The following is a 13,101-nucleotide window of genomic DNA, read 5'->3' on the forward strand; positions in this document are numbered from 1 at the left end:
CTGGGGACCTACATGGTAGATGCAAACCAACTCCTGCAAGTTGTCCTCTGACCTACACATGCCTATACCCCAATAAGTAAGTGTAATGAAAATATAAATAATATTATAAAGAACATAAATCTAATACCAAACAAGGCCCAGAGAAGAGAAATACTATTTAAAAAATGGTCTTTATAGTAGATGGGGAAGAACAAAAACAAAGTCCATGCGCAAACACTCCTCCACACTTGGCAGGAAGAGAGAAACAGGTAGATCTGTGAAGCCCGATCCACACAGATTTCCAGGGATGCAAGGGCTACATAGTTATCAGTGTGTGGTGGGGAGGAATTGGGGTGGGTTCTTCTCAAGGAGGAGGGAACATTTACAGAAAGAAACTTCAGAATCAATACAAATCTTACAACATTAAGGTCTATTCAAAATGTTTCACCTTTGTAATGGAACACTCACAAGAGTATTTTTTTAAATATCAAGACTTTAATATTGCCGGGCAGTAGCAGCACATGCCTTTAATCCCAGCACTCGGGAGGCAGAGGCAGGTGGATTTCTGAGTTCGAGGCCAGCCTGGTCTATAAAGTGAGTTCCAGGACAGCCAGGGCTATACAGAGGAACCCTGTCTCGAAAAACCAATCAACCAACCAACCAAACAAGAAGACTTCAATATTTTTCTCGCTTAAAAATACAATGATGAAAGAAGTCATCTTACCAATTAATTTTCTTGATTGAAACTACCTTTTCTGTTGCTGGCATGGCTAGAACACTCTGAAATGAGGAAGTGCTATGAACAAGTTCTCAGGCCAGGCAACAGTCTTACTGCTTAAGGCAGTCTTTTTTTGTTTTTGTTTTTTCGAGACAGGGTTTCTCTGTGTAGCCCTGGCTGTCCTGGAACTCACTCTGTAGACCAGGCTGGCCTCGAACTCAGAAATCCGCCTGTTGCCTAGCTGCTTAAGGCAGTCTTGTTGAATTCCTGACAACTGTGACTCCTAATGTTACACTGAGTGTGTCGTAAACTCCCATGCTAATTTCCTGCTGGTTTTCTTACCATCTTGCCTTATTCAGCTATTCCATTGTTCTGTTTTGTTTTTTAAATCTTTAATTATGTGTATACATCTGTCTGTATGTGGGTATATGCACATAGGGGAGCAGGTTGTCCCAGCAAAGTTCAGAAGAAACTGTTGGAGTCCCCAGGAGAAGGAGTTACAGGTGGTTGTGAGCAGTCCAACTTAAGTGCCAAAAGTGAATTTGGCTCCTCTGCAAAAGCTGTATATAAAATCTTTATTGCACTATGTCCCATCTTAATTTCTTTCTCTCCAGCTTTTCCTAAAACTATAAAAACTGCTCAAGCTTCCAGTGTGCTCCAAAAATCTTCCCTTAAAGTCTTCACCAAGCATTATCTGCTCGTTTTCTTTATTACTCTTGAATTACTTGAAAGACTGGTAATATACATCCATTATGGAACATCCAGAACTGCCTAGTTTCTCATTAATGCCATCAGACTTAAAAGTCCAGCTCCCATAACCAGTAATCTTGGTGTGCTATTTATTCTCTTAAAAGTGTATTTGGCTTGGCTTGGCGCACTTGTTCATCTCATTTAAGGTCCATTCAATTCTGAGAAATGACCAGGTGTTTATGTTACTAGAATATTAGAATAAAAAGAAAAGAGACCTTGGACCTTGTTCCTTGTAGAACCTGGAAGATACTTAATGCAAAGCAGGCAACTCTTTTATCCTACTGTTCTTCTTTCCAAAGTAATTTTTTTCCTACTTTCTAAAATGAAGGTCCTCTGCAGGCTTCAGATTTATCTTAATTAAAGGTATCATTTGCCTCAAAATGCAAGTTTTCATTCTGTATTATAATTCCATTTACACAACTTTTATCACTGGACATTTCCAATTACATTCTTATTTTCACTATAAACTACTTTCTGGGTAATTATATTGGCCATTTCACCTTTCTCCCCTACCATCTCCCTAAGCCATCTGAGCTTAGAAGTTAAGCTAGTATCACTTCCTTCATTTATGTAATACATGCATAATCACCAAGGATCGGCAATGCTTTAGTCCAGATTCTCTAAACGAATTTTCCCTATGAATCTTCAAGTTAAAGACCCTACCTAGTTCAGGCTCATTTTCTGGGTTATTGCTGGACCCAGTGATTTTCTCACTATGAATACCTCTTTATTACACACTGAAAACCAACTACTTTAGTCAATGGCTTTGAAGTACAGATTTTCTTTTGAGGTACAAATTGTCTATGATGTATCATAGACAAACATGCAGACAATACACTGATACATACATGCAGGCAAAACACTGATACATATAAAAAGGAAGTAAATCAATCTTAAAGGAATAAAAAATTTAAAAAACTCAATAGACTAACAGGTTAAGTTGTGAAACTATAAGGAAAAGTAAAATGTATGCATGCTAGTTTTGCCAAAGCTATAGCCACGATACATCAGCGTATTTAGGTGAGGCAGGAAAGGCTGATGAATGGAAGCCATGAACAGGAAGCATTCTGATTGTTACAAGTTTGGTTACTATCATTAACTTTCTACTGTGCCTAATTATAAACTATAGGCTTTTACACACACACACACACACACACACACACACACATAAAACAACAACAACAACAAGAGCAACAAAAGAAGAAACAAAACAAGTGCAGATACAAGACCATACCAGCAGTGATTTTAGGCATTCACCAGAGGTCTTACAACACACTCCTCCAAAAGAAAGGACCATTGTAACCAACAGGTGAATGATCAGTTCCATTTCCCTAAGATAGTGAGCTGCGTTGTGGGTTTCTTTTTTACCTACTGTAAGTAAATATAAAAGTTGTATCTGTTATCCATTCTACTACCCTTACTTTTCGTTAAATTTTCTATTAGCTCATATTAAAAGTGAAAACACAAAACATCCACCTCTTTCTCAAATAGCCATTGCTTCTGCTTTTCCAGACACACTCTACATTATCTCATCAGTAACCGCAAACTCAAGACTCCAGTAATACACAATACACATTGAGTATTATCATATTATCTTAGTCTTTCCATTTTTTAACTTTTTTTATTTTACAGATGTTAGTTTCAAAGCACTGGGTTTATTTCTCAACTCTAATCTTTCTCAGAAAAGATGTTACAAATGCTTGCAACGAGTCCCAGAGTATAATCATTTTCAATATAATTCAACAAAGGTTATATATAAAGCTCCTTCATTTTCTGTCTTCCATTACTAGACGGCTCTCTTGAAAACAAATAAATCAAAGAGACTGAATGGTGTCGAGTGAAGAAATCAGACTCTTAGAACCAGCTGAGCTGTCAAACAGAAACACGTTCTCCATCTGGGGAGATGGCTCAGTAACTTCAGATCACAGAACCCATGAAAAAGCCAGGTGTGGCCAGTGCACACCTAAAACATCTGCAGTGAGGTAGGAGAACAACGGTACACAGGTGGATTCCAAAGGCTCACTGGCCAGCTAATCTGGGTGACAGCAGTGACATCCAGATTCAGTGAGAGACCTTTCAAATAACCTATAAAGTGGAGAGCAATAGAGGAAGACATCCAAAGTCAATCCTCTGGTCTCCATGTGTACACAAGCACAGGTGAGTAAACCTGCACATATATGTGCACATCCCTCTCCCTATAGAAAAACACTCCAGTTAAAAACCCAACTAAAAACTGCAAAACGGGAGTGGGGGTAGGGGAATAGGGGGGTGGGAGATAAAAAAAAATAAAGGATTTTTAAAAAAAGGAAACAAACCCTGCAAAACTGGGACTGGAGAAATGGCTCAGTGGTTAAGAGCACTGACTGCTCTTCCAGAGGTCCTGAGTTCAATTCCCAGAAACCACATGGCGGCTCACAACCATCTGTAATGGGGTCCGATGTCCTCTCCTGGTGTGTCTGAAGACAACTACAGTGTACACATATACATAAAAAGTAAATAAATCTTAAAAAAAAAAAACAACGCAAAACTACAATGAACAAAAGCATCTCTTTTAAATGACACATTATTTCATGTCTTATCTGTTCTTCTAAGAATATTAACACAGTATTTTGTCCTTATACATCAACAGAAAACTCTCAATCATAGTAACATATTGATCCATCTCTCAGCAGAGAACGGTTCTCTTCCCAATTCTAATATAAAAAGAAAACAACTGTTTCTCCTCCTCTTCTACCACAATTCCTATTAAATGATTTGCTCAATAGCTAACATCTAATATATATACACACATAAATGCAAACACATAGAATGTAAATAAACATCCACTCCATCTTCAGGCTGCTCTTGACAATGCTGCTTTATTCTGTATTCTTTCTTTTTTTTCTTTTTTTAAGTATAGAATATAGAGTTTATTCAGAGCATGGGGAGGGGAATTAGGAGGGTAATAGAGACAGAGAAAGGGGGGAGGGAGAGAGACACACAGAGAGGAGAAGGGAGGGGAGGGGAGGGGAGGGGAGGGGAGGGAAGGGGAGGGGAGGGGAGGGGAGAAGTGGCTGGCCATGAGCACATGGAAAGAGTAGGGTGAGAGGAATGGGGAGAGATGGGGAAGGGAGAGAGAGGGCAAGGGGAGAGTAAGAAGGCAAGAGTATTCTGTACTCTTTCAGAGCCTGTAAATTTCAATACAACCTTCTCATTTATTTAACAAAATATACCATTGTGGATTTTAGCAGGAATGATTTTCATGGAGAAAACAGGAAAAAGATGCCACTAATATATGTAAGAAGCTCTTAGACCACCACATGACAGCATTCAGATGTCAAAAGCAACTTTTCCACAATAGCCAAGACAACAGTAGTAGACAGAGACAAAGAACACATAAGCATAGCTCCCTTCAGCAACTGGAATAAAGGCAAAAACAAATACTCAGAACTTTCAGAAAAGGGGGGAAAGGCAAGGCATACTATCAACTGACAAACAGCTGTATAAATTACATGTGTTAGAATCATATGAAAGAGGAAGCAGCAATAGGAGTGAGTGTGCACTGTCAGAGGACAGCAGAGGCATAAACAAAAGAACATACGCTTAAGGTTAGAAAAAGAAAAAGGATTTTTGTTCAATACAAATCATGTTATTTCAGAAGTCCAGAAATAATACTAGAGGTATAGACTACAGTGATATCTGTGGGGATAAAAAAGGAACAAAATACAGCCTCAAGAGATGGCTCAGCAGTTAATAGCACCTACTGCTCTTCCAGAGGTCCTGAGTTCAATTCCCAGCACCCACATGGTGGCTCACAACCATCTATGATGGGCATCCAATGCCCTCTTCTAGTGTGTGTCTTAAGACAGCACAGTGGACTCACATACATGAAATAAATAGACAAAATGCAATAGGAGTATTTGACAGAAGTTTGCCAGTAAACTGAAGTTCTTATATAGCAGAAAGAAGAAATCAGAATGTTTCCTAGACTTTGTAGCAGGAAACCATGGGAAACAGGATACCATGAAAGCAAGGTAGGTGGTAAATCCACTGAGTTTTTAGTAACTGAAATGTTTCCAGAATAAAATTCTGTTTGATGTTTTGTTTTGTTTTGTTAAGGCAATAAAACAGAAACACAAAGGTTGAGCTAATTTCTAATTCAACAGCACTCACAGCCAGTTATTACAAAGAAACATTTAAAACAGAAACTTACTGAGTCTTAAGTCTACACAAGTTACTAACTTTTTGTACCACAAATGATTATTTCTTGAATTACTATACACTTTATATTTAAGATAAATGTAACAGTTTGAGACCCAGTTAATTCATTTGCCTAAATATATATAAGACAATGTATGTTGGGATATAAGACTTCTTCTTTTTGGGGGAGGAGGTTTCGAGACAGAGTTTCTCTGAATGATCCTGGCTGTCCTGGAACTCACTCTGTAGACCAGGCTGGCCTCAAACTCAAATATCTGCCTGCCTCTCTCTGCCTCCCAAGTGCTGAGATTAAAGGCAAGCACCACTACTGCCTGGCTGGATATAATATTTCTTTAATAGGCTAATCAACACACTAAAAACAGTTTAAACTGAAAAGCCAGCTAATATCAAATCTTTTATAAACATGCAAACAAATTTTCCTTTTCCTGTAAATCTTCCAATAAAATGATTCAAAAACTCTTAAAGAACCTGAAACAGCACATTAGACAACGTTCCCCAGCATCTTGGTTACCTTTACTTGATCTCTTTTCAAGCAACAGAACAGACAATTTTCATCAAACGCCCAATCAGAAATGCTTTCAGGTTCACACTCTGCAGAAGTAAAAAAAAAAACAAAACAAACAAACAACAACAACAAAAAAAAAACCAAATAAGTTTTAATAATCATAAACCAGAATTTTTCAGAAAGTAAATTAAAGCTAATTTCAAAACTATTATATAGTTTGTGAAAGCCTCACTAAAAAAGTAGGTATTTAACATTTATCTTTAAATTCTTGTATTTTCATCAAACTCAGATTCTCACACATGTAGAAGTGTGAGCTCCACCCTTACAGCCATACCCAGAACCTCCTTCCTCTATGCTCTCTAAGACATTTCTGTCTTAAAACTCTGAAAAGAAAACTCTTCACTCAATTTCTAGCTGCTCATTAGTTAATTGTGCTAACTATACATATACTAACAGTATAAACTAAACACAAACATTCTGCCCTGAATGCAGTTTAACACTTACCAAACTGAGTAAGACACCTAAATCACTAAGGTTTAACCACAAAGACTGTAAAATACCAGAAATATTTTGAATACCTTTAAATAAACTGAGATCTTTTAATAACGCAGGTCCAAACAGCCCTTCAAGAATACTTTCAAATCCTGAAAGGATAAAAAAAAGTGAATAAATAAAACCCATCATCACAATATTTACTGAAAAATACTGCTTTCTTCTGGTTCGCAGAATCACTGGTTATCACCCTGAAGGGATGCTCAGGAAACAGTCCCTGAGAAATCTAAAAGGGGTGTCTGTACTGCTAATAATGAACACAACAAAGAGTCAAAGCACATTCAAAATCAAGACAAAAAGAAACTGGAAACAACCAAGGAAAGAATGGAGGTTCAGAGTCTCCAGTTCTACAAAACTTTACAGAAATGAGATTCTGAAAACTGCCTTCCCAAGGAAGCGCCATGCTTTGGAATGTCCAGAAACCGTCTAGAACAGTCCAAACAGTCCCCTTCTTTCTGCATAACAGTCCATAACATAAATTTCTCTCAGGTTAATAGTTTTCTAGAGAAAAGTCTCAAGAGCAGTTTTCTTCACCTCTCACAGTATTTTGGAATGAAAAGTAGTGAATTATTTCACAACACAATATTAAATACTTGGTCCATTTTTAAAGGCAAAAGTCACTAGGTACACGAAGAGAAAAAAAATGAAGATTAAAAAAAAAATCACATAGCTGTACAAAAGTTTTTCAAAAACATTATATCCTTTACCAGTGTGAAAGAAAAAGAAAACCAGATTTTCTAACTGACTACATCAAATACTGTTATGTACTTAATGAAATACAGTTTAAATGTCTTGCTGTTGTGTGTTGTTATGAAAGAAAGAGAAAAACCTTAGAATAGTGAAATCTACAGTGTCTTTTAAAAAAAAAGAGAGAGAGAGAAAAAATGTCAAGGCCCTCACTATAAAGTTCAAATACTTATTACAACTGATCTGAGAATCCGTCTGTGCTTTAACTATGACCTTTAGAAAGAATTAATGTCATGCACACTTGGTACACATTACTACTTTTCAAATGCATAGAAATATCAATGAATTTAGAAAGCAAGAGAGGACAGGAAAGATGGCCTTTTAAGGATCTGGAGAGCTGGCTCAGCTTCTCTTCCTAAGGACCAGAGTTTGATTCCTGGCATCTGTATGTAGGCTCTTAATTGTCTCTTGGTACACCAGTCCCAGAGGATCCAATGTCCTTTTTGGCCTCCAAAGGCAGTGCATGCACATGGTACACAGACACAGAGGTAGGCAAATTACATATACAATTAAAATTAAAAATAAAAGACAGACTTCAGAAACAGTACTATCTTGCTAAACTGATAATAAAAATAATACTGTAATTAAAATGTCTTTGCTCTACTTCCCATAAACCTCTAATTTGCAATACAGTAGCTACTGAAGTTTGTATTGTAATTAGAGTTAATTTTTATATTATTTTTATATTATTTTTAAACTGTAACTTTTTGATTTATCATTAGAAGGCAATTATTTTTCAATTTTATTTCTTGACATCAAATTATTCTAAAGGTATTAACAAAATTAAATTACCCACTAATCAAACAGCTGATTGTTATTTACCTAATGTAATTAATTACTGTGTCCTCCTGCTCTTTCAAACATTAGAAAAGAAGAATGGCGTGAGTTAGGAGCTATAGAGGTAGAGAGGCGGTGGTGGTGGTGCAATCATGGGGATTAATGGCCAAATACTATCTATCTTTGACCCTGGAGACTATAGAGTCTCAGTAACAGCTAACCTCTGTTCTTTTAAGTAAATCTCAAAACAGTCTCCAACTCCAAAGCCTCTTATTTTCCAGAAAGGAATTCCTATCTTTCCAGTAAGACTGAAAGCATTTGAGTCTCTTAGAAGGTATTAAATAACTAAAAATCCAGCAGGTTTGGTAGTTCTTACATGAAAGATCTAATAATTTCATCTGTGTTTATATAAAATTATAACAAATTTTAAACTCTCATAGTAAGTCAATTTTTATTTTTGAGACGGGGTTTCTATAAATAGCCCAGGATAATATCCTTGGGTCCTCTTATCTCAGTCTCCAGACTGCAATGGTTACAACTGTGTACCACCATGCCATGGCTGTCCTCAATTTCCAAAAAGGAAAAATGTAAACACAGCAAGAAAGGGAAAAATGAACCAACAGCTCGGGGAAATAATAATTCAAAACTAACAAAGATCAAAATCTGAACTAGGTCAACTGAGAAAGAAATTCAGTAATACATAATCATTAGGAAAAAAAATTACAGAACGAAAAACAGAGTGGCCCTAAACTCTGAAGGCAGAGGGCAGGCAGATCTCTGGGTGAGGCCAGAAGGAACTGCAGGACAGCCAGGGCTATGCAGAGAAACTTTTGTCTCAAAACAAAAAAACAAAACAAACAAACAAAAACGTAGGGTGGAGGGTTTCAGAGGAATGCTTGCTGGATATGATGCAAGACTACAGCCAGCATTCAAGAGGCTACACGAGTGGAATGTCGCAAGTTCAGAGCTATGCTACAGAGCAAGTTTCACACGCAGACTAGGCTACTGACTAAAGTCCTGTATTAGGGAAGTAGAAACTCAGACAAAAATAAGCAAGCAGTCAACAACACAACAAATTTAGTCATAAAAGATTTTGCCACAACTAATTTTGTTCTAAAAAAATAACCATATGTAAGCCATTTCTTTTCTGTTCACTTACCACAACACACTGAACCTTATACATATGCACTGCACTCTAAATATTTTGCTGTTCTCTGTTCACTGGATATTAGCACTATTCAGTTTTACTAATAATAAATATCGAATTTAGCAGTTGCATAGCAACACTGAATTATCTCATGTGCTATTGCCTAACATTAACAAAAGGCAAGTAAGAACAAAGACACTCAAAAATTCATACCAAGATTTCATAGGAAAGCCAGGAAGAAAGATAAAGTACCATAAGGAATAAATACTGCGTCCCCCAGCCATCGTGGTGGCTGATCTTGATTGCGGCCATCTCACACCTAAGGCAGGAAGGTGGTGGCTGCAAAGAAGATGAAAAAAGTCTCTGGAGTCAATCAACTCTAGGCTCCATCTTGTAGAAAAGGGGAAGTGGGAAGTATATACTTAGATACAAACAGATACTGAGGATGATACAAAGGGCAGACTGAAACTGCCCATCTGAGGTAATTGGCCCAGCTTTGATGAAATCTCAAACAGAACACTATGCCATGTTGGCTAAAACTGATGACTGTCGCTACATTGGCAATATACTGACTTGGGCACAGCATGAAGGAAATACTAGAGTATGCATAATGGCTGTCACTGATCCAGGTGATTCCAGATGATTTTGGTTATTTATAATTAGAAACCTGGCAGAGCAGACTAATTAAAAAGTAAATCTGGAAAGTATTCCTTTAGTAAAACTTTGCGAGAGATCCTTTTAAAAAAAAGAAAAGAAAAAAGTAAAAAGGCCCGCTGTTCACTGCAACTGTGTGCATGCGCTTGCCTGAGTGCTGTTCACTGCAACTGTGCACATGCCCCTGCCTCAGAGTGGCTCCAACACACTGGCAAAGAAGGTCTTCAAAAAGAGTTTTAATGGCTGAACTTGTGGGTGTTTAAGGAGCTTATTTTTGGTTTAAAAAAAGACGAACAAGCCAAGATTGCAGGCAAACAATGAGTAAAACACGTCCCTTCATTTTGGAAGTTTATTACACATCCACTGAGCAGTCTGAAATTTTTGGCAGCATTAGAAAAGAAAACTCAAGAAAAATAGTTGAATAGCAAAAATTAAGAATTTGGTCACTAAACAGTTTATTCTTACACGCCACACACAGAATTAAAATTCCAAAGCTGATACAGATGGAGTTTTAATACTTGAAGCAAAATATAAATTGTACTTCAGGTCTTGGGCTTGAAAAGTTGACTGAACTTATGTTTACTGTACTATCAATACACTTTATTTATGCTACTGGAAAAAAAAAGGAATACTGAATAGGCCAGTCATGGATTTTAAAGTACCTTTATGCAGACTGTCACATTTTAAAACCTGTCTCAGGGGACTTGACTACTTGCAAAGAAGTCCTAATCAGCATCACAACTGGTCTCAAGCTCTGTCTCCGAGTCTCTTCAATACAGCTTTCAGTGTCTACAGATTCTACTTAGAGCTTCTTTAAAGTTCACACTGTGAAAGAACACACGAGTCCTCATCCCGCATCCCACAATAAAATCATCTTATAATCTGAAAGTCCTCATCCCGCATCCCACAATAAAATCATCTTATAATCTGAAACAATCTCCTTTTGTAGGGTATCATTTCTCAACAGCTCTGCACAGACTGTTTTGTTTGTTTTACTATTCAGTAATCATCTCTTTGCTAATATTTTCTCAAGTCTCTGTATCTCACTTTTGTCCAAATAAAAGTATCAATCTCCTTCAAAGTACTCTTTAATCCAGTTCAATAAACATTTAGTCCTTTAACCAAAAACCTTTAACCATATTAGCTGAGAATGTCTAGTGGACCAAGGCAGACCCTGAGTAGCAACAGTGCGCAGACAAGGTTTCAGCAGCTCTCTCTCCTGGAGCTTTGGCTTTCACTCTCACCCTCAGATTTCTCAGATCCTTGCCCCTTTTAAACAGAAAAGCAAAATGCCAAACCTCTCTGTTTTCTGCCATTATGTACAAGCACTGCAAAAGTATTTTATAAATTAAAATTCTTGTGTGCTATCTAAATCTTGTGTGTTGGTCTTTCTTTTCCCAAACTAAAGTTAATGTTGCAAAGGCCTAAAGAGAAGCCTTCCCATTTCCCACAATGTTCTTAAACTACAGATTCTAAGCTTCATTTTTAGGCTCTGATTTCCTCAAATAATTCCAAAAAACATGACATTAAAATTTCTCACAAATGCCTCCCTTTGATCTGAGTCACAATCTCTACTTTTTTTTTATTTCCAAACGATAAAAAGATTATAAAAAAATAACATGGCAAGAATATATCATATACATAGCCAATTAAGGTCAGCAATGAGAGTTTGTTTCCTTTTAAACAAATATTGATCTTGAAAATATTCTATTAATTGATAAGGGCCAGAAGATCTAACACCTCTGAACAATATAAATGTGATTGGTTCTTATTAAAATGTAAGACTGTACAAATATTCCTTCCTGAATGTCTCTGTAATGGTGCTGGAAAGATAGCTCAGTGGTTAGAAGTGCTTGCTGCTCTAATAGAGGACCCAGATTCAGTTCCTGGAAACCACACTGAAGCTTAAAATTATTTAACTGAAATTATTTGATTTTAGTTTCAGAAGATATGATACACCAGGTACACATGGGGGGGGGTGTGCTTAAGATACATGCAGACAAAATAATACACACATAAATAAAATCTTAATATGTTATGTTATAGTGTCAAACTAATCTACATATTCAATGCAATCCCCATCAAAATTCCAATGACCTTCACAAAATTAGGAGGAAAAGGTCCAAAAATTACCATGGGAGCAAAAAAGACCACATATAACCAATGCAATCCTAACCAGAAAGAATACTAATGAAGGCATGATAATACCCAACCTTAATTGACAAACACAGTAAGTACTGTACTGGTACAAAAATAGGCACATAGACCTGGAACAGAACAGAGGTTCCAGAAATAACACAACATAGCTGTGGCCACCTACTTTTTAGCAAAAGTATCAAAATATAGTTAATTTTTAAAAAGCCTATTCAATTCCAGAGTGAAACAAGGCATTTATCTGCTAGCCTGTACAAAAATCAATTCAAAATGGATTGAACGTTTTAATTTAAAGCCTCAAATTCCAAACTTTTAGGGAAAAATACTTCAAATATAGGCATAGGCAAGAATTTTCTGCATTAGGACTCCAATACTATATGTAGCACAAGAAAATACTCTCAAGATTTGACAAGTAAAATTATATAAAACTAAAAAGGTTTGCATAGCACAGAAAATAATAGACTCTACCAGCTACGTTTCAGACAGAGACATATAACTAGAAAATATAATGAGCTGCACACATACACACATTAACAAACCAAACTGCCAATCATTCATTAATTAGAAGAATGAACCATTCATTCTCTGCAAATTATAACACTGAAATTCCATCTCACTACACTGAGAATAGCTATACTAAAAATATAAAATAAAGTAAAAACACAAGAAAACAAACCAAACAAAAAGAAAGGAAGAAAGAGAGAAACAAAAACAAAAAACAAAACCTGAGAGTGTTGACAGGAAAAAATAACCCATATTCACTCCTGGGATGGGGGAATAAACAGGTCTAACATCTATGAAAATCAGTACAGAGGTTTCTCAAACAACAAAACACAGAACTACCTTATGATTCAGGTATATCACAACCAGACACATGTTCCCAGGAACCTATGTCCTACTAGAGATGCCTACTTTGCC

At 36.7% G+C, this 13,101-nt stretch overlaps 1 protein-coding gene across 7 annotated transcripts in view; it reads right to left on the reverse strand.

Annotated features, from left to right (window-relative positions):
* Positions 1 to 13,101, reverse strand: part of Lcor (ligand dependent nuclear receptor corepressor) — a 101,271-nt gene that overhangs the window by 52,188 nt on the left and 35,982 nt on the right. For 5 of the 7 annotated variants that reach the window (XM_085833936.1, XM_085833934.1, XM_029472812.2 and 2 more), the window contains exons 3-4: positions 6,731 to 6,796; positions 6,159 to 6,238 (exon numbers count right to left, since the gene is read on the reverse strand). Coding sequence is in view for 2 of the 7 variants with exons in the window: in XM_029472808.2 (XP_029328668.2) it covers positions 6,159 to 6,238; positions 6,731 to 6,796 (146 nt within the window). In the remaining 5 variants the exon portion in view is untranslated. Of the gene's footprint in view, positions 1 to 3,762; positions 3,914 to 6,158; positions 6,239 to 6,730; positions 6,797 to 9,627; positions 9,646 to 13,101 lie in introns of those variants that run through there. The other 2 variants (XM_085833933.1, XM_029472815.2) reach the window with 2 other exon arrangements.

The sequence above is a fragment of the Mus caroli genome, unplaced genomic scaffold, assembly GCF_978045245.1.
Source record: "Mus caroli unplaced genomic scaffold, Mus_caroli_1 scaffold_20, whole genome shotgun sequence".
In the NCBI taxonomy this organism is placed as follows: Eukaryota; Metazoa; Chordata; class Mammalia; order Rodentia; family Muridae; genus Mus; species Mus caroli.